Raw genomic sequence first — 23,783 nt, forward strand, 5'->3', positions numbered from 1 at the left:
ACAACAAATTTTATCTGCCAAAGTAAGAACAACACAAAGTCTGCATGATCATATCCCAAAGGTGGTCAAACTGCCTCCTCTATCTACCAGATGACACTGTAGACTTGATCTCACTCTGTGCCAATGTCAAAATCAAAATCATGCTTAATTTCAATAGCATGATCTAGAGTACCACATGCACTCTACTGTGAAGCTCTCCCAGCAATTCCACCTTCTTGCTAGAACCCTTCTCTCATTTCTTGTGGAAACAGCAACTGCAAAGCTGTGGAAAGAGGAAAGGTTTACGCAATAGCAAGCTGTGTTGATCGCTTCACCAAAATCTGTAGACAAGCCTGGAAAACCCAAAAGCATATTACATGCTCTTCTCAAGAGTATGATTCCTCCATTCAGTTATCCCATTTATGTGGAGTGGACCCAACTATACATTCTAAAAAATGCTTTACCTTCTTGTCTGTAGATCATTAGCCTTCTCAAGTGCTTGAACACGTCAAACACATCACAAAACAAAGAGTTTAAAAACAAATAAACCCAAACTTTTTCTCAGATATTCATCAACAATACGAGTACAAATAGGGCACCACCTTGCACAAGATGTACCACAAAAATTAGAACAAATAAACTACAGTAAACCTGATTCTACATTGCTTTACAAGATTACTATGCCAAAAAAAAAATCAAGCTTTCATGTCTTCTGATAACACAAAGCAAAAAACTGCCTACTCACAAATGACCACACTTGTTCACCCTTATGGTTCAATCACGTGTGCCATAAACGAGTAATACTTGAATCTAGAATGTTTGAAGATGCAGCTCCACCTATCACTGTATTGTCCAAAAGAAAATAAAGACCATCTGCATTATTTCCTGTCATTACCACCAAAGAGTCCTTGTAGACTCGAATGACTCCACTTGCAATTGAATACTGGTAATCAAAGGAATCAAGAATTCCCAACGATATAAGATTTTTCTTCAAAGACGGAATATGCCAAAAGTTAGACAAAGTTCTAACGGTTCCATCATACATCTTAATCTCAACTGAATCGATCCTAACAATATCACAAGCCATATCATTCCCAACCAAAACGGAATCACTGTTGACTGATTCATAGATAGTGAACCAATCTATCCTAGAACACATATGGAACGTACAAGTTGAATCCATGACCCACTTGTTACTAAAACGACCGCTAGAGCCACTGACTGCTAGGACAACAGAAGAGTTGTTAGACTGTTCTTCAACGCTAACAACATTGGAGGGACTTTTACCTCCCTCCTTGTTTTTCAATCTGGGACACTCATTCTTGTAATGACCAAACACATGACAGTATTTTCTTGTTAAATTTAGGGCTACCACTGGAATTACTCCTACTCTTTTCTGAACTTCTTTCCCCGGACCTACCACCAGAAGAACATTTCACTAACAAGCCATTGGCTTGATTATCCGTGCCTTGTACACCCAATTTTATTCTCAACTCCTTAGAATTCAAAGTAGATTTTACATCTACCAAAGACATATTATCTCTATCATACATCATCGAGTTCACAAAATTACCAAATAAAACCACCAACGAACACAACAAAATTAAGGCTTGATCCTCATTATCAAGCTTAATATTTATATTCCTCAGATCCATAATAATTTCATTAAATTCATCTAGGTGATCGAAAATAGGAGTACCTTTCCTTGCTTCAAATACAAACAATTGGTGAGCGACTTCTTCATATACAAGCTCTCAAGTTTCTTCCAAAGACCAACAACAGTCTCCTCATTAGCAACCTACCTCAAAACTCCATCTGATAGTGACAATAGAATAGTGTTGACGGTGCAGGAGAATCATCAGACACCTTCCCATCTAATACATTGGACAACCCTTGTTGTCACAACAAAGCCTTCATCTTCATGCACTATAAATTGAAACTATTCTGACTGTCAGATTTCTCCACTTCAAGCTTTGCCGTAGCCATCCCTCAAGATCTCGCACAGAGCCCAGCGCTCTAATACTAGTTTGTTGGGATAAACCGGTTATCAAATGCTAAGTTAAAGTGAAATAGTGGAAGCAAGCAAAAAGAAAAAATCAACAATCATACACAGAACACCAAGATTTATGTGGTTCGGCAAAATATGAGCCTACGTCCACTGGCAAGGTCAGTCTCAACGAATTCACTATTAACAAAGGTGGAGTACAAGAGATCAATCGCAAAGTCCTCAATCTCAAAGCCCCAATACGCCCAACGAATACTCAAGATTCTTCACGAAAGGATTTTCTTTCACGTTATAGTATACGGCTGCTGATGAGTAGAAAAATACATGAGAAAGACATGTATTTATATTCCACGATGCAAGAACCCTAATTTCATAACATTCGCTCAAGCGGAGTTTCGAACGGTGTATAGCGGACATTTAGGACAGACACTCACTCGAGCTTAGTGTTGAGTGAGTGGCGAGCGAACTCACAGGTTGGTTTTTTGCTCTAGCAAGTTGTAGAGCGAAATTTCATGTCACAACCCCTACCTCGTGAAGGATGGGATCGCGACGTACGTGCCTGTTCTTTCTTTCTTTCTTTTTTCTTTTGCTAATAACATGCGGTCGACATGGACATGACACACGTGTACTCTTAATTTCTAATTTAACAAAGGGGAACACTAGGGGAACATTTTTTTCAACATTCATCCATAAAAGACTTTCAGAGTCCATCGTACATTCATAAAACATAACCTATCATCCATAAACATATCTGTTTTAGTTAGGGAAGTTCCTAAGCATCTGCCTCTCCCTCTGTGCCTTGCTCCCCCAACCTTTTCATCATTACCTGGACGTTTAAAACATTTAAAACAAAATGAGTCGAATACTCAGTAAGTAGTACACCATGCAGTGAACAAACTAGACATCTATTCTTTTCTTTTGAAAACATGCATACATAAACATTTTTGCTAATTCTTGACAATGTTTTCATGCATAACAGTTAAGGAATAAACAATACTTTCATGCATAAACATTTCTTAGAAATAACTTTACTTTACGTTTAACTTTCTTTGGCCGGTACACACTGTTACGCCTTGTGTGTTGGTGTTAGCGGTCTTCCTTTGGACCTGGATTTCGTCTGTGGCCACAAGTTGGGAATCTCTTTTTAGTCAGGGGGCAGCACTGGGTGCACTACCAGTACTACTTACCCAACATTGCAATCTGCCCATTCCTTTGGTACCCTTTTCATTCATATGGCCGTTACATAGTTTCATACATCAAATCATTCATTCATTCATGTCAGTCATTTCAGTCCAATTCATTTAACAATTCATTCATGGAAAACATCATTTAAAAGCATGAACTTAACGTCATCTTTTTATTTTACAATGCATTCATGAAGAAACATCATTTTTGAAGTATGAATTTAAACATTATTTTTCATGTCATCCATAAAGCATCAGTTCACAGAGACAACTTAACATTAGTTCATAGGGACATCTTAAAATGTTTTCCTCACATTATTTAAAGCATCAGTTTATAGGGACATTTTAAAACACTTTCTTCACGTCATTGAAAGCATTAGTTCATATGGGCTTTTTAAAACTCGTTTAAAGCATCACTTGAAGCATAAGGCATGAGAGATTCATTTCATTCCCTTTGCAATCAAAACATTTTCATCATCTTTCTTACTTCGATGCACTTGCATTTTTATGAACAAGATACATTTTCATACTATACTACATATATAAATAATCAATAAGTTTATTGAGAGAGCATATATGGAAATCTCATGACTTAGAACGTACGTGCATGCATTACCTTATACACATACACATAATTATACTCAATAGGGTGCTTAACAGGGGCTATCAAGAAAGGGCTTGTACATACTATATTCATATACTCTTTTGTTTAGAAGAACATTTGCAATAAGAGAGAGAGACATCCTTTCATAAAGAGAACTTGGTGTAAGAAACATGGTCATAGCTACTTACCTCTATGCTCCTCGATACTTCCATCATCAATATTTCTATTCCAATAAATAGCATAAGCGTGTTAATACTCATACAATATTCTTTAGCCCTTCATTTGAAAGAGAAAGCCACGATATTACATTCTAACGTCCCTTCTAGGCTTAACATTAACCCAAATGACTACTCTTCACCTCGACTTACAAAAGAAATAACTTAAATATTAAGACATGCTAGCTGTCCATGGAAATGATATTTTAAAAGTTTACATGAAAAGTAGTTAAGAATTCATATGTTTCAAGCAAAGTTTCTTTGATTCAAGCTCACTTTGGGTTATGGACATTAGGAGACAAAATCTGGAATTCTTGACAATGGGTTTTAAAATAGATTTAGGCATCTCAAGTAGGCTAAACAAGCTTAAGAAACATGCCCCTTTAAATCAACTTGTGGTCCCTCATTATAAGAAGGTTAGCTTAATAATATTTTGGACTCTTGGGTTAGGCAGAATTTAACCAAACGAGGGACACATAAATGGGCTATTTTTACTTCAAGGCATGGCGTGACATGGGCTTAGGGGTACTTGGATAGCTTTACATATTATAATATATCATAATATATCATACACAAATAGTCTCTTATATCTAAACTAACTAAGCTATAACTTATTCACACAAACAATATATTAATTAGTTTAGATAAAACCTCCCATTAAAATTAAAGTAGCATAAAGTGTGACAAAGTCACCCATTAAGAAACTTTAAAACCTTTAAATACTTAAACTTATGATTTAATCACTTAATACCTTTCAAAAGCAAGATAGAAAATTATAGGACCAAGCAAAACCTTTTAACCAAACCTCTAGCATTCTAAAATTAAATTAATGCCCAACCTCAACACAAGGCACATGATACCAACATATATAATTTAAAATCACTATAATCACCACCTATGATTAAACCAAGTTTAATAACAACATAGTATTTTCAAAATATATGAAAATACATAGTAAAACAATTATAACACAGTTCGGCTTGGGCCAAAAATAGGGCATACATATTTATTTGTAATATAGGAAATTAACTACATCAAAACACAAGTTGAAACGTATTCTTGTCTCATGGGGTCACCATGATAGAGTTGTCTTATCTCACTAGGTTACCATGATAGCGTAGTCTTATCTCATAGGGTTACCATGACAGAGTAGTCTTATCTCATGCGGTCACCATGATAGAGTAGTGTTGTCTCATGGGGTTACCATGATTGAGTAACAACAATGAACTGAACAATAACTTAACTACACGAGGGCGTACATGAACATGACCTTGACATGACTTAAAAGATTGTTCCTGAGGTACACAAACTATACTCAAGATGGAATGTGACATGAAACGAAAGCAAAGAAGTCCTGATGTAGCGTAGCATGACCAAACATGTAACAAACAACATTTCATAACATGGCATAACATGTAACAAAAAATATTATCTGACATAACATACATGTATCAAATGGTATAACGTAACATGACATACTTGCAACAGATAACAATACGTCATAGAATAGATGGTGTAAAAGATAAGTATTTAGTGATAGCATAAATCATGTGTAATAGATAAACATGTAATGACATAGTATGGCATGACATATATGATAACATACACATATAAACTGTAGTTCTCTTACCAATCACACATATACAATAAACTGATAGTAAGTTAAAAGCTAACTTACCTCGGTCTTCATGTTTCTAAGCAAAAACTTAAGCGCTAACACGAGGAACTAAAAGTAGTGATTTCTAAAAGTTTGAACTTAATCACGAACAATTAGAAATATGGAAAAATGTTAACTTAGAGTAAAATTATCATTTTACTCCTAACTTAAGAATTTTGTATGCTAACTCCAAAAATCATCAAAATTAATATAAATTTCGTCCTAAACTCAAATATCAACATAGAAAAATTTAAAACAAAACGCAACTATAAAAAACTCACTATGGCCGAAACATTCATAGGCCTTTTCTCTTATTTTTGTTGCAATTTCTTCCAACTTCAAAACTCATGATTAAAACAAAATTCTACAACAAATATATTCTTGCCCTAAGTTTAAAAACATACTTAAAACATCGATTAAGAAAAAAGCTAATCATCAACACCAAATTTTTTGTAAAATGACCCAAACTTTTTAACACAAAGGTAAACCATTGAATCACAAGTTTTGACCTTAATTAAAACATCTCCAAGAATTTTGAAAAATCAAATCTTACATCTAACATATTCATAACATCATCCTAAGATCAACCATGCTAAATCATCAAACTAAAGTCAACAAAAGTCACAAAACAACACTTGGAGTTTTTGGTTCTACACTTACTCCAAAAACGTAAATTTTTCCTGAACTAGCTTTAATCAATCTCTTGATTCATGGCTTAAAAGGATGACATCTTCAAACTAAAACATGACATGGTTTAAAAATGTTTCCTAAAGACCCAACCATCAACCTTAAAATCATATGGCTAAAAATCAATAAAACATGGATCGAACCCATAAACATAAAATCTTATCCCTGACCGAAATCCTCTTGCATAGAAAAATCCTATCTTTGAAAATAATACTAAATATCTTCAAACCAACATGCTAACATGCATATAAGAGGTTTCAGATCATCAAATAAAAATATCAAAACCTTTGGAGTAAGATTAAACCATGAAATATTCAAATTTTGTCAAACAAAAACTGTTTTTTCCTTTTCCAGTTTTCAAGTTTTAGATCTAGGGAAATCTTTTATCAAAAGCTTTAGTCATTCAACAAATCCTCAAGGAACATTCATAAACACATGTAAAAAACACTCAATAAAATTTTCGAGCTAAGATATGTCCATTAGCTTGGTCAGAAATGTTAAAATATAACACACTCGTCAATTTAATGCCCAGAATGACCTTTGCATGGTTAAAACAACTTTTGACATACCAAATGACAACTAAATGAAACAAATAATATTTCCTCAGAAACTAAACTGAAAGACAAACAAATTTCCTAATGCAGTAATTGAGTGACAATACTTACAAATGGTCAAAAATTGCCATGCAATATGGCTTAGAAAACTTCCCAAGAGAGCTACTAAGTGTTTCTCTCTAAGAACTGCGATGAGAAGTGACGAAATGAAAGGAAGGGTGCCTTGCATGCCTCTACACTTCTCGAGGGTGAGGTATGGGCTTGAATGACCCTTGAGGTATGATGCTTAGGTGACAAAAAGGTAGAAATAGTGAGTGGTTTTCAGCCAAAGAAACTTCCAAGAGAAAGGTGGTGGTGAGGTGTCCTTTTCCTCTAACATCATGCACAACTTTGGGGTGTCATGAGCAATAGATGGTCAGCCATGGGTGGGTGGAAACTTCCTCAAGAAGCTTTGCCAAGGTGGCCAAAATTTGTGGGCCCTGGTGGGCCTCAACCAATTGAGCTTCAATTTGGGGTTTAGATAGGGTTTTGTTAGGGTTTTGGATGCTATCAAGTCCAAATCCAATTTTGCTTGACCCAATCAAAATTCCAAGGTTGGGTTGGATAATGATGTTATAATATGAATTTGAGAAATTAATAGCAATCCTAGAAATTGGATCAAATAGGGTTTGAAGGCCAACTTTAGGGTTTGGGGAAACCGTTTAGGGTTTTGGTTTTAACCATGCTTCTGGGTTTTCAAATGGATTCCAACCATTTAGCGTTTCACTAGAGTTAAAACCCTCTTTGCTTCGGCACAATTTGGTTGATCAGATGGAAAATAGGATTTTGCTTAGCTGACATGATCTCACACCTTGATTCCTTCACAATTTATCTCATTGTTGTTCTCTGTGCCAAGTGTCCAATACTATTCACCAAGTGTAGCTAAGATCCTGCCAAGTGTCCAAATAAAACTTCTCTAACCTAATTTGGACATTCCACACTGTAATTTTGAAAACACTTCACTAGATGCTACAATAAAGGTAACTATTCACTCGTGGAAAGTGAAATATAAACTTTGCTCTGTAAGATCCTAAATATTCTCACAAACCTAACTGTGCAGTTTGTTTATTCAAATTCAATCCCAAAGTGCCTCGAAATAAGCAAAACATGTTTTCAACCAAGCGTTTTGTCCGAAAACTGAAAGTGGAAAAATTGTGCCATAAAATCCTAAATAAGCAACTAAGTCAAATGGCGGAGACCATAACTCAATCTGACACTTCTAACTATATCAAATAAATAAAATTGCACTTCTAGAACCATAATGAGTTATAACTTTGGCTATACTGGCAAACTAAAACTTACACGATTGGTCAAATCATGAAAACTTACGGTGTTTTTATGAGATTCCTAAAACCTATAGAAATTCCACCATTGAATTTCTAGCGGACTGTTACATCCTCCCCTCCTAAAAAAAATATTTCTTCCTCGAAATTGATGCAAGTAACAACAAGTTAAGGAGAAGATGTTGCTCACCAAACCTATTGTCCCTCATTGGACGTATCATCACTGTTTGGTTCTGGTGGTGGCGCATCGATGTCCATTGGCATGGCCCACTGTGGTAGGTAGTAAAATGCGTCGTTCTCTAAATCATATACCATGTTGCCCAAATGACCTAGGTCGAGGTGCTACATGACCTCTTTATTGCCCTATCTGGCTCCTGACCCTCTACCAACAAACGTTCGCGGTGAGTTGATGGCATTGATGACCCTGACGCTGCAGGCTCAGTGTTGGCAGCTGTAGCACGTCCTTCTACTGGTCTGCTGAACTCAGCTCCATCTCGTGTTGTCCTCACTTTGAAGGTGACCCGGTCTAACCACGTAATCGAGTGTAAAGGTAGATTACGCTCTTCATGAGTTAACACCTTCTAGGATACTGAATCCTTGCTTAAGTGAAATAACTACTTTCCTTACTGCTCATAGAGTTATTCACCACATTTATATATATATATATATATATATATATATAAACCCCAGAATTCTACCATTCCTTAACTCTCTCTCTAAGTAGATCAAGTCGCACCAGCTACAAACCTTAATGACTTGACATTACCCAAAATAAAAATAAGGCAAGAATGCCATCAATTGCAATCTAATCAACTTTAACTAAGTTTAACAATACATAGGTCTTAGAAAAATACTAAAAATGGTGTTTGCTCTATATGTTCTTAAGTCATTAGCATCTGCCTCTCTAGGAGTGGCTACATACATTTGAGCTGGTACTGGAGGCCGTGGCTTTGGTTTGGAATCTCTGTTGGAAACTGTCTCATTTCTCCGACCTTTTTTGGGACAATTTTTGATCAAGTGGTCAAGTTGGCCACATCCGAAATAGAGTCCTAAGGTAAGTTTGCACTTGCCTCCATGTTTCTTTCCGCACATTCCACATATTGGGTGTGTGGAAGGCATTGAGCTTCTAGTGTTGATGCTTTTTCCCTTATCTGGTCTTGTAGAAATCTTCTTCCATTCCAGATTTTCTTCAGTAGCATGCGGTGAAGTCCTCTTTTGTTCAGTATTGATCTGGATCGCCAGACCTCTCTGCTCAGCCTCTGCTATCGCAGCCATGTTTACCAACTCTCGGTAATTCTCTATTCTTAGGCAAGTTACTTGACTACAAGTCCTTGGTTGAAGTCCTGCTTGAAAACTTTTGCGCCTACATCCTTTGAGTAGAAGTCAAGTGTGGTGCAAACCTTCATAACACAATAAGCTTAGCAACGTACTGTTCTACAGTCAAACTGCCTTGAGTTAAAGTCGCGAACTCCAGCTCCTTCAACTGTTTGATAGAATCCAGGAAGAATCTGTTGTCAAACTCTTCCTTGAATCTCTCCCATGACAGTGCAACTAGGCTTCCTAGTTCCCCAACTAGAAGCTGCCTTTAAGTATCCCACCATATTCCAGGTTCTCGTTGGAATAGGTATCCAGCGTATAGAACCTTCGGGTCTTCAGTACATCCACAGATCATTGAGAGCTCTTAATGGCCCTTCATTACCAAAAAAAATTAGGTAATGGTGGATCAAGTTCTCATATGGACAACCCCTAACTTCAGCTTTGGGTACGTGCGCTTGCTACTGTTGTTGTCGTCTAAGCACGTCAGCAAACAAATGTACTACTTAAGCTAATCGTCCATCTATCGAGAGATTCTGATTCTTTTGATTCATGGCTCCCTTAGGGTTTCAAGGTATCCTACTGCGAGTCATGTGTCACTTCCTGAAATACACGAGTACTCATATTACAACCACAACTATCTCTGATACTTCGAGACATTTAAGCCTAATGAAGACAAAAATTTTAAGCCTAATATTTGGTGCATTTCCTAAGGACATGTGGATATAAAACCCAGAGACGTATTGCTCTGATACCACCTTATGAAGCCCCAATATTCCTGCTTGGGATCGGACAGACATCTAAAGCACTGTGACATGCAACACAAGATTAATTGTCCCCGTCCATGATATATAAGATGCAATGTTCCTAACATGCATCTAGCATTATGCAGTTATTCGTAGCGGATAATTTGTTTTTTCTTGAGCAATACTATGCACCAAACCGTCAATATCCCAAATAATTAAAACATAATCTATACATACTTGACAAAATAAACATCCATGATTACAGTACGAATCTCAGAAGACTGTAATCTCAAAACATGGGAGACCGGGCTCCATAATTACATCACCAAAATATACTAACAGGCTAGTTCATCGAGTAACTAGCGTAATTCGACCAACGATGCTAAAATACTGTCCAAAAACCTAACAATGGAGGCCGTAAGTTCCGCGTCGCATCTGCGGCGTTTAATCAACCTCCTCCAATCTGCCAATGTGCTCTAGTCCTAACACATCACCTACTATTCGGGGGGAATGGTAGTTGGGACTACCACGGTGATATTTGATTACAAATCTCAGTAAGTTAATAGGAAACTTCCACACAGGTTAATGATGCATACATAGTAGTAAAGACATGAATACATAATCAAAGTCAATAATAAGCATAACATAACTTGACAAAAAATGGCATGAACTAACATAACTTGAACTAAAACGTGAACTAAATTGGAAACTTGACATGATATGAACTTGAAATTGAGACTTGACTTGACGTGACATGAACGTGAACTGACTTGGACATTAATGTTAACTTGAAACATGACTAAGCATGAAATTGAATGTGAACTGACTTAGACATGAACGTGATCTGAAACATGACGTGAATGTGAAATACATAAACTTGGAACATAACATGGATGTGAACTTGAAACATTGATGAGTGTACGAAAGTGCACTCTAAATGCCCTATTATTAGACTAAAATGCTAAAATATGAATAGAAATTATAGGAATTAATGTGTATTCTTGAATTGAGTTTTTATTTATTTCGGGATAATCATAAGCAGATTTTTATGTTTAATTTTAGTGTCTATAAAAGAGCAAGTCAAACCCCAATCAAATTCAAAGGCCTTTCAAATGGGCAAGACGTTGGAAAAATCTAAGAACTTTCAATGAGTGTAAGACTCTTCAAATAAGGATAATGATGGGGTTTGAGAATAATTCGGATCAAGAGAAAAAGTCGGAGTCCAAAATGCTCTAGGAGACAGCTTGGACATACTTTATTATTTTGATCGCAACTTTCCACTCAAATATCAGATTGATGTGATTCTTAATGCGTTGGAAAGCTATCTTAAAGGGTTACAAATTTGTCTGTAATAAGGATTTATAAATTTGAAGTTCTGAAGCATATCGTTAAGGTTTCTTTCCTACCCTATATAAGCATATCATTAGCATGAAATTGAGGAGTTTTGAAAAGGGGGGAGATGGCTCAATATTGAAGAACAAAACGAAGAAATTATTTTCAATGGCAGCCGTTTGCTTTATTTTTCTCTTGAGATTTTTGTTGTCCATTATATTTATGGGTAACTAAATTCTCAAATAGGCCTAGGGATGAACTTGCACATTACATAGTATTTTTAATTTATGTATTTGATTTTCAATTACTAAAACTCTTTTGTTTTATGATTCTCAATTTATTGTTGATATTTTCTTCTCCGAATAATCATAGAATTTATTTTGTTTATGGATTCAGTCATGCTTTTTCTATTGAATGGATTAGCTCTTTGATTATGTTTGGATCAATTATTTATCTATATTGATTTAGTTCTTTGCTACAATATCGCTCCCTGAGTATATTGTCGTCGTTGGATTTTCTCAATAGTGATAATAATTTACGTATTTTAAAAGTGGTGAATGATTTTTCAAAGGTTTACATTTGGTTTAATCTTGGTTTATAAATCTATATCTTCCGATTGTGAATTTTGGGAATTGAGTTTCCAATTTAGTTATTTAATAAATTAATAATAATTAAAATACCATATTTATGCAAGGGATTCCCGACACTTTACTGTTCATCAAATTTGAGTACTTTTTTTCGTTAGTCACTTTGATTCACTTTAATTTGTATTTAAAATTAATATTTTTTCTTCATTAATCATTTCATATTTTTCTGTGGCGCCCCCAACCCCCGCTACGCCAAGATATGAAACGCAAGGCTACACACCCCTCGTACATGACAGATAAATGCTACGCACCTAAGTACACTAGTAATATGCAATAATGATGCAACGAAAAAATTATAAAGTCAAATAACTAGTTAATGCGGTAAGAATTGCAAAACACATGGCACCATAAACTAATGTCATAACCGAAAACATAAACATATGGCCTTAAAGGCAAAATATCCCAAAAGCATGACACATAATTTTAAAGTCCCCAAAACACGGGATTCCCACAAAAGAAACGTAAGTCCACAAAAGATGGCCATAAACATTGTTGTCTTCTCTTCTTTTCTTTTTTATTTTCCCACAAAATATTTAAACTCACGTATTTTTCATAACCATCATCCCATTAGGAGATAGACACCAAAAGACCCCATGCAACTGTTGAGACTCGGCAGTAACAGACCTAAATCCTTTGCTACTGCCTTCGCATCAGTTGAAGCCTTAGAAGCTTGCTCTAAATATGTAGACAATTGGTCCATGTTCCACCAAAACTTCAAGTTCTTAAAGGGTTGATAGATCGTAGCGTCAATCTCTGTCTCACTAATACTATGGACGATCTCCCTGAGTAACTAGGCCATGTAAATTAGTACATCCGTAATCTAATCTTGACGAGCCTGAACAATAAATTCGTTTTCTATCAAAGAACCATCCTGGTTCATATTTCCTGGAAGTCTGGGGTACCTGTTGCAACTTCTACTATTTTGGTTAGGAAATTGTAGTGAAAACTATCACAATGAGATTTCGAGAAATCTCAGCAAGTAATCACACAACATACCACAGTTAATACAAGCATACAAAAAGTATATCATGATGTGCATGCATGGTATCTACTTGACTTATGCCTTAACCAGAACTTAACTTATGCACTTGACCATTTGACTTGTAACAGAGACTTAAACTTTTCAGAAAAACTTCTTAACTTTTTCTTATTCACGTGATCTTATTCAAAACTTGCCTTATCAGAACATATCACAAGATTTTCATCGAGTGATCCTTATCAAATGAGCTCTTATACTTGTTCAGAGGGTGGATACAACACGGCTCCCCTCCTTGCACCGCGTGTTCTTACTAGCCATCGTACCATTAACGACCTGTAGGCGGGAATCACAGCAGGACTCTACCACCATCCCTACAGTTCGAGATACACAAAGAATCATAATAACTCGACCTTACTTCTTCAAATTACATGCCGTATGCACCTACTAGCATTAGGTGCTTCCTCGCTCCGACATTCTTTAAAAAGAATCCATTCGAGGCTCGTCGACTATTCTTCGTTGACCCAGGGGTTACCACTCCATTCTTATACACTCCAGAGTGGATAGAGGAATTCTACTAGGACATTCCCCCACCCTAGCACTTGGGGTCGTGATAAAACTTTTAGACTCTTTTCTTTGAAAAACACTTTTTTGAAAATACTTCTTGAAAACACATTCTTTGAAAACATTTCTTCCCTAAATGCATATGACATGAGACTTAAACATGCTTACTTATGCATGCCATATGACATATCAGATGCCGTGCATATAACAACAAAGCATAACATATTCATTTCATAGCATGATCACATAAACCATGATAGATATAAAAACATGTGCATAGAACCATAAAATCTTGCTTAGGCCAAAACTCATGGGCTAAAAAACATGAAAATTCATCCCATAAACATGTTCCAAACTTCAAGCAAATAACATAGAAATCATAGTTTAGTAAAAAGTATGAAATCGTAACATTTGACCAAGATCCAAATCATTCAAGACATGGTATGGCCGAAACATCATGATAGACTTTCCGTCATTCCTAAACATATGAAAACCGAAACATATACAAGGATTTTATGGCATATATATCACAATTTCAAAGCATATAATTCCTTCCATAGGTTGATATAAGATCATAGTAACATAATCAACAAACAATCAAGAAATAGCAAGACAAACGTGGTAATGAAAAGATTTACATAATCATGTACAAGTGTTAACCAAGAGTAGGTTGAGTGCATACTTACAGAAAAAATCCACGTATAGCAATATTTGCAAGCTATAAATTCGAACATTCCTCATTAGAAAAACAACTAAAAACCTCACCTCATGTTCTTGAGTGTATGTGTAGATTTCTAGAGCAAAACTTGTCTATATCTATTCGGCTTCTAGGATTTCTGGGATAAAAACTTCTTCAATTCGTTCCTAAGGTAAAGCAAACCCTAAAATAACCAAAGATATGGATAGTGGCCAAAAAACATGGGGGATAAACTCTTCTCTCTATTTGGCTTCTAAAGTTTCTTAAGAACCTTAAACCATCTTTAAGAAATCACAAGAAAGTGGGTGTTTTATCTTCGACATTGACCAAATGAGATTTGAATCTCATTTTCGGGTTAAGCAAGTGATGTGCATGTGAAGCTTAGAAGGAAAAACTGATTCTTACCTTGACTAGACTTTTTTTTTTTTTTTGAAATAAACATCATCTTCATTGATATCAAAATGTCACTCAATACAATGACACTCCCTCTCTACAATTCTTTGAATGCTATCAGGTATGTCTTCTATCCACACTAATTCAGTTTGTGAATGTAAACTTTCCTTTGCTAAAGTATGTGCTGCTGCATTGTTAGATCTATGTGTGTATTGAACTGTCCAATTTATCCTTCCTTTTAACAAATGTTTTATACCTTCAGTTAAGCTACCATAAACAGAAAAATCTTCACTTGCATTGTTGACTGCTTTGACAATCACTTGTGCATCTCCCTCAAAAATGACCTTTTCCAATCTGAGATCTCTACAGATAACCATTGCCTTCCACAGAGCCTGAGCTTCGGCCACAGCAGGATGGTCTACATTGTCCTTCTGACCTTCAACAGCAACTAGAGGCTTTCCATCTTCATCACGAATTAGTACCCCTAAACCCACCCTCCTTTGCTTCTTATCTACTGCTGCATCCCAATTTGCTTTGACAGACCCTGTCCTTGGCTTTTCCCACCTCAAGGTTCTGCTTCCTCCTTCCTCATTATTCCTCAGTGCTACCTTGTTCATCTGTAGAGCCTGCTTGTACTCTTTCAAGTCATTTTGTGCAATGCTGATAACTTGACTTGGGGACTTAAAGATATCTTCAAAGATACTCTCATTTCTTCTCACCCACAGACCCCTCATTACCACTGCAACCTCCTCTAACTCCAATTCACTCAGCTTTAGAGTAAGTTTTTCCCATAAAGCCAGCAAATCATGCTCTTCCCTCTTCATTTTCTGCATAATGCTTGAAGATTCTGACCAAACATCACCAGCTGCAGGACATTGCCACACCACATGCATAATAGTCTCCTCATCTAGTTTGCAGATGGGGCATAAGGGATTGCCTGTTATCTTCTTCAAGAAGAGATTTTTTTTGGTAGCTAGGAAGTCGTTTGTAGCTTTCCAGAGGAAAAGCTTAACTTTCCTTGGAACATCCAACTCCCAAATGCTGTCCCAGCCTTTTACCCTCTCCTCATGCCTAGAATTTTCACCTCTAATGGCCTGCTTTCTTTCCATCTCCAAATGATACGCACTCCTTACTGAGAAAATGCCTTTTTTTGAGGGACCCCATACTAATCTGTCCTCCACCTCCATGCTGCTAACTGGAATACTGCAGATCTGGTCAGCCTCTTCCTTGTTAAAAATGTTTCGGATCAAAAGAGTATTCCACTCCCCTCTGCCTTGCATCAATTCACAAACTCTAGCTTCTTTATCCAAACTAGAAACTGGTGATTGGATAGAGAAGGATGAAGGGGTGGAAAGCCACTTGTTGCCCCAAATTTTAATTTTTTCTCCATTCCCCACCTTCCAAATCAGACCCTCCTTAAGCAAACTCAAAGCATTCCAAACACTCCTCCACAGAAAAGAAGGTCTATGTCCCAGACTAGCATCAAGCAAAGACTTGTTTTTGTAGTATTTCTCTTTTAGAATCTTGGCAGCTATAGAGTTCTCATTTTGAAGGATCCTCCACCCTTGTTTGGCTAATAGAGCCAAATTGAAGCTCTCGAGATCCCTATACCCCATCCCTCCTTTTCTCTTTTGTTTCCCCATCCTTTCCCAGCTACACCAGTGCACTCCTCTGCCACTTTTTTGATTACCCCACCAGAATCTGCCAAGCATGACATTGAGTTCTTTGCAAAGTTGTTTAGGGAGCTGAAAAACACTCATAGTGTAGGTAGGCACAGCTTGAAGGACAGCTTTGATTAGTACCTCTTTCCCTGCAGCAGACAAAAAAGAATTCTTCCAATTGTTGATTTTCCTCCATACTTTCTCCTTAATGCCTCTAAAAGCATTATATTTGGAACTCCCAACTACAGCAGGAAGCCCCAAGTAGTTCTCATAGTTCCCTCTCAGCACTGCACCCCCTCCTTCCAGTATCAATCTCTTGTCAACTTCCTTAGTGTTTGAACTGAAAAAAACAGCAGTTTTATCCTTGTTAAGGAACTGACCAGATGCCTTCTCATACAAACTAAGTAAGCCATGGATCCTGTCATATTCCTCTTTCTTGGCTCTACCATAAAGTATACAATCATCGGCAAATAATAGGTGGTTTATACGAGACCCCCCTCTTGAAACAGTCACACCCCTTGTCTCTCCTCTAAGATCTGAATTGTTGAATAGGGAGCTAAGTCCCTCAGCACATAGGATAAACAAATAGGGAGACAACGGGTCTCCTTGCCTCAATCCTCTCGAGGGCTTGATTAGGCCACTTGGTTTCCCATTGACAAGAACAGAATAAGAAACAGAAGACACACACATCATTATCAGCTCTATCCATTTTCCACAGAATCCCATTTTGACCAACACTGCTCTTAAATAAGACCACTCAATCCTGTCATAAGCTTTTGACATGTCAAGCTTAATGGCCATACTCCCCATTTTGCCTTTTTTCCTCACTTTCATGGAATGCAACACCTCATAAGCAACCAGAATATTGTCTGAGATTAATCTCCCTGGGATGAAAGCACTTTGATTAGGGGATATGATCTCATTAAGAACCCCCTTTAGTCTATTTGCCAGCACCTTAGCCAAAATCTTATAGACTACATTACAAAGGCTAATGGGTCTAAAGTCACTTGCCACTCTGGGGGCTGAAATCTTGGGAATAAGAGCTAAGTAAGTAAAGTTTGTAGTCGAGGTTAAGGAATTTTCATTGAGCCATCTCAGCACATTGCCACTAACTTCCTCACCAATTGTGTTCCAATGTTTTTGAAAAAAACATGCTCCAAACCCGTCTGGCCCTGGGGACTTGAGAGGTGCCATACTCTTGACAGCTACTTCAATTTCTTCTCTGGTAAAGGTTTTTGATAACTGGTCATTCATACTGCTAGTCACACAACCCTTTAAGCCATTAAGGCATTCCTCAATGTCACAGCTCCTCGGATCAGAAGAGGCAAAAAGTCTTTCAAAAAAACTTTTGAAAACCCCTTCCAAACCTTCTTGACTCGTGTACTTTCTGTTCTGTTCATCCAAAATCATCTGAATCCTGTTGTTCTTCCTCCTCTCATTTGCACAGCTATGAAAAAACTTAGTATTCTTATCCCCTAGCTGATACCAGTTAACCTTTGCCCTTTGCCTCCACTTCACATCCTCTGTCTCAAGCAAAACACCAATCTCCTTTTGTAAAACCTTTATGGTTGCTATATTATGACTTCCCTCATTCTTTTGTAGCTCCTTCAGCAACTCAGATTTCTCAGCTAGAGCTTTTTTATGGTCAGAAACCCTTTGTTTACTCCATCTTACCAAAGCTTCTCTAGTTTCATTAAGTTTGAAATTTAACCCCAAGGAGGGCTCCCTCCCCCTCAACCTTTCCTTCCAAACTGAGTTAATCACCTCTTCACAGCTCTCATCCAAAGACCAGCCAGCTTCAAATCTGAACAGTTTCTTATGGCGCCCCTGTTTTCCATGCTCCTGGTTCATGTGCAACAAAATGGGCCTATGGTCTGAACACCTAGCCACCAGTACTTCCACCCACCCATCTGAATGGTTTTCCTTCCATTTGATGTTGGCTACAGCCCTATCCAATCTCTCTTTTGTAAATGTCTCATCCTCATGCTTATTACTCCAAGTGTACTTATCCCCCTTCCAACCCAAATCAAACAAACCCCCTTCTTCCAACACTTCCCTAAACCTGGCCATCTGTCTTTCGGTTTTTTGTTTTCCCCCACTCTTTTCATCATGGGCTGCTATCTCATTGAAATCACCTATTACACACCACCCCTTGTCTTCTTGTGGTTTGAAAGAGCTTAGTAGACTCCAAGTCTCTTCCCTTAAATTTGTCTCTGGCTGCCCATAAAAACCCGTTAGAAGCCACTTGTCATTTCCTTGCACTTCTTTAATCCATGCATTAATATGCCATCTGGAGTAGTTTAGAACCTCAACTTCTAGAGGTTGCTTCCATAACAGCATTAGTCCACCCTTCTTCCCTAAAGGTTCAATGACCAAACACCCATCAAACTTCAACCTCCTCCTAATTCTTTCCCCACCAGCCTTCCTCAGTTTTGTCTCCATTAAGAACACAACATTGGGCAACTTGTCCTCTACCAAGTGGCAAAGGTCTTGAACTGTCCGAGGGTTCCCAAGCCCTCGGCAGTTCCAACTCAAGGTTTTCATAATGATAGGTGGGACTGCTGCACAGCCTCCACCTCTACTAATGCAAACCCTTCACCATTCCCAACCATAGTCCCCTCCCTCCCTTTAGCTTTTTTACCTACTCTTTCCTTCTCCTCTATGTCCATCCCTGACCTCAGCAACCTCTTCGAAGGTGACATGTTCAAAGCCCTTCCACACTGTTTTCCTTGGTCCCTGGCTCTCCTTTTCCATGCACCTCTAACCTTCCCTAAGCTACTGTTTGGATTCACCCCTTTGCTCCCCTCCACCTCGAGAAATCCCAAAGTAGTCAACCCCTCCCCCTTCTCTGTGCTTTCTCCCTCAAAAGGTTCCTTTCCCAAATTACTCATTAGATTCACCCCTTTACTCCCATCTCCCTCATTAAGTTCCTTTGACAGCCACCCCTCACTCCTTTCTATGCTTTTCCCCTGAGAGATCCCCATTTCCCCTGGCTCCTTTGAAATGCTCTCCTCCTCAACCCTTTGCTCCAGTACCTCCTGAGTGGCAGGAACCACTTCCACCTCTTCCTCCATACATTGATAAAACTCACCCTTCCTCTCCCTCTCTGGCCTTTCTTCCTTCCCCTTGGCATTGTCTTCCATATTAGCATTATTCACTGTTTTCTTAAAGCTCTCAGACCTCATCATCCCTTCTTTATTTTTTTGTCTACTCACGGCTCTCAACCAAGCACCATACTGGATTTCCCCGTTCGACTCTCCCTTACACCCCAGATCACTATGAGCAATACAACCACACTTGAAACAAAAGTAAGGAAGCTTTTCGTACCTTACAGGGACCCATAGAGTCTTCCCCTTCAAGTTGATGGTCCTCCCTCTTGCTAAAGGTTTATGTACGTCTATCTCAATTAGAACTCTGAGGAATAAACCCCATCCAGTTCCGTCTTCCTCTGTTTCTACCTTCACCACTTTGCCAAGTGTTCCACCAAGAATCTCCCCTGTCTCCTTGTTCATGCATTTTAGAGGTAAGTCGTATAACTGGATCCAGAATCTTTCCATGTTGAAAAGCATCTGTTGCGGCGGTGTGAGGCCATCGAAGTTCAGCAGCACAAACAGCTGATTATCAAAAAGCCAAGGTCTCCCCTCCAATATTTTCTGCTTGTCCTCGTGATTGGCAAATTCCACCACAAAAATATTCAACCCTACCTCATGGAACTTTGCTCTTCTACTGATTCTCCAGATTTTTGCCATGACAGACTCAATCACACCCTTACTAATCTTCCTCTCCGACCAAACTTTCCCTACTAAGCTCACCTCTTCTTTATATTTCGAATCCACAGATTCAAAAACATCGACATCGATGTTCTCTGCCTCCTCCTCAGACAGTTTCAGATTCTCCCACCGATGCTCGAGCTCATTCATCTCCCCACCGCCAATAAACCACCCTCACCCTTAACAAATCCGTACCCACCACCACAATGCTCTCTTCCTCAGTCGTAGAACCTTTCTTTTCCACCAAAAAACCGTCTCTGCAACCACCAGCACCGTCCCTAGACTTAGTGTGTTGAAATCGCCTCTTGAGATAAGAAAATCTTTTTGTTTGGTTGAGGAGAAAGTATAAGAAAGTGAGAGATTCTTCAAGAAAATATGAGAGAGTTGTATGGAGAGGGTAAGAACCAGAAAATTTCGAATCTTACAAAAGAAGAAGCCTTTGGGCATGTGGTCTTCCTCCCCTTTTATAGAAAACTCCTCATTCCCTCATTGGTGATAGAAAACCAATGCAAGTAAGACAAGTAGCAAAGATTTCCTTCCTCTTTTCACTTTGGCCGAAACCACCTCTTGTAATTACCTAGATGGATTGCATTGGGAAGGTGCATTTTCTTTGGAGTTGGCGTGTAGGCTCTCTTCCCGTAGCCCAATTCTTCTTCTCTCCCCATTATGCCCTTCCTTCCATCAAACAATTGAGTGTTTCTTCTAAGGGTAACATGGTAAAACATCATGTGACTCTTCCTTTTCCCAAGCAAGTAATCTTTTGCATGGATGACAAGTGGCAAAAGACATATGCCATGGCTTAGCCGTCCACCTCTTTCTTCCTTTCCCAAGATGATGTTTCATCTTTCAATACTTGATATGAACCCGCGGGAATGGAATCCCTTGAACCCACAGTCAATTTGAAAATACCCCAAGAAAGCCAAAATCAAGTCAATGGATGGAGAACCTAGACCCGATGAGAACTCGTTTCAAGAACCTAGATTATATTAAAATCTAGACCCGTTGAAGAACCCGTCTCAAGAACCCAGATTACAAAGGAGGAACGCCACAAAGGTTGTGATTTACCTTTGATAAGTTCAAAAGTTCAATTAAGAACAAGAGGAGTAAAACTCAACTCACAATGAATAAATTCATCAAATTTCATAAACTTCATAATCTGATTAAAATGAGGCTACATAGAGTATTTAAAGGAAAACCTAATGAAACTCTAGGCAAAATAAACCCCCCATCTTCCAAAAGTACCCCTGGATGAACAGTGCCGCGGCTACAGTGCCGAGCTACAGTAACTCGGCTACAGTAACCCTAACCCTAGTTCAATAAAATAATAACTTTCCCAACATGCCCTTGCATAAGCCCCCTTAAGTGCTTCCCATAATAAACTCAATTATTCTAAACAAATAAAATAAGTTCTTTAAATGAATTAAATAAGTTGAAACCCTTCAAGAGCCCAAGCCTTTAAGTCTTGTCGTTGCCATCTTCCATAGCTGATCAAATGAATTAAAACTGGATCTTCATCCTTCAAGCCCCATCTTGAATGTTGGGCTCTTGCTAAACTTGTCCCAAGTGGATTGCATCAATCATTGCATTGTCTCCTTGATCTTCTTGGCCCATCTGGAAGTTGTAAATGATCTTTAAGACTAGGCTTATCATGGTTCCCATCATTCCCCCTCTCCTCAAGAGGATTCGACCTCGAATCTCCACCTGGATCAAAGGGAAAATGGTTAGTAACATTGAAAATAGTAGAAACATGATACTTACCTGGAAGATCCATTAGACATGCATTTTCAATAATTTGTTCAAGAATTTGGAATAGTCCATCCAAGCTACTCCTATCATCAATTGGTAAAGACTTTAAATCTGAAGGAGGAAATGGATTAAGTATACAAACAATTTCAATTGGTGAAAATTTAGTAGTAGCATGAACACTCCAATTATATGTAAACTCAATGATTGGCAAACAATACTCCCACAAATGTTCATGAAGCACATCTAAAGTCTTCTCCAAACCAAAATGACCACTCCAATATGCACACTCAATGAATGGCAAATGATACTCCCGCAAACGTTCATGCAACAAGTCTGAAATCTTATATTCACCAGAATGACCACTACAATTATATGCAAACTCAATGAAACACAAATGATACTCCCTCAAACGTTCATGCAACACGTCAATGTATGACAAATGATACTCCCACAAATGTTCATGCAATACATTAATGAATGACAAATGATACTTCCACAAACGTTCGTGCAACACGTCTTTGAATGGCAAATGATATTCCCACAAACATTCATACAACACAACAAACGTTTTCCTTACACCAAGGTTACCCATCAAACCAGCATGTCCATCACAGACAAGCAACATACGCGTAAAACTAGTAGGCACACAAAATCTATTCATTCTAAACAAGTACCAATCAAGTTTATAGAACTTACTAAAAGATGCTTTCTCACATGTTCCATACACACTAGCCAAGTCATCATCATTAGCAAGCAATTCCTTATCATATTCAAGTCTCAATAATTTTGCATCCAAAATGAAGACAAGGACATACCTTCTTGCTAAAGCATCAACCACAAAATTTTTCATACCTTGTGTGTATTTGAATACATGAGGAAAAGTCTCAAAACAATCCTCCCGCTTAGCAAGCATTCTAGTCAACAACTTACCTTGTCCCTTTAAGTGTGTCAATGACTCATGTTTTTTCAAGAAAGGTTGGTTAGGAATTGTCGCATCTGGCACAAAATCAATGTAGTGCCCTATCTCCCTAATAGATGGCAATCCACTAAATACACCACTTGGAAACACGACCTCATATCCCTGCAACAAAGAGACAACAATACTAGGCAAACATACGTCAAGTTCGTTAGGATTAAGACTCGCCTTAGCATAAAAACTCACTTTTCTCTTTGTTTTTCTCTCACTTTCTTCACACTCTCTTTTCTTTCACTCTCTTTTTCTTTTTCACTCTCTTTTTCCCTTTCACACTCTTTTTTCTTTTCACTCTCTTTTTTTCTGTCACTCTCTTTTTCTTCATCTTTTTTTGTACTCTCGACCTCATAATTATTTTTCAACTCATTCTCTCTTTTGCTTGAGGTCTTAGTCTCACCCTCTTCTTTTTTCTCTCTCATTTTTCTCTCTTTCTCCATTTCGGTCTCACTATTTCTTTTCTTCTCAATCTCACATTCACTCTTGCTTTTCAGCTCAATCTCACTTTCACTTTCACTCTCACCTTCACTCTTGCTTTTCAGCTCATTCTCACTTTCACTCTTCCTTGTTTGCTCAATCTCCTTTTCACTTTTTCTTTTTTGATCACTCTCACTTTTACTCTTTCTTTTTTTATCACTCTCATTTTCACTCTTTCTGTTTTGAGCAACCTCACATTTCAGCTTCAATTGATCCCCATGGACCTGTGTTGGAGTTAAAGGAGCAAGTTTGATTGTTTTTCCATCTTTTTCAAAACTGTACA

General features: G+C 37.9%; 1 protein-coding gene across 1 annotated transcript; it reads right to left on the reverse strand.

The window, feature by feature from the left end:
• Positions 1-757: 757 nt before the first annotated feature.
• LOC118348634 lies at positions 758-18,979 on the reverse strand. The gene is made up of 2 exons (XM_035690695.1): positions 15,133-18,979; positions 758-1,395 (listed from the first exon to the last, which is right to left on the reverse strand). The coding sequence occupies exons 1-2, from the start codon at positions 18,977-18,979 to the stop codon at positions 758-760; spliced, it is 4,485 nt and encodes a 1,494-aa protein (XP_035546588.1).
• Between the last annotated feature and the right edge of the window lie 4,804 nt (positions 18,980-23,783).

Source organism: Juglans regia, chromosome 6 (assembly GCF_001411555.2).
Source record: "Juglans regia cultivar Chandler chromosome 6, Walnut 2.0, whole genome shotgun sequence".
In the NCBI taxonomy this organism is placed as follows: Eukaryota; Viridiplantae; Streptophyta; class Magnoliopsida; order Fagales; family Juglandaceae; genus Juglans; species Juglans regia.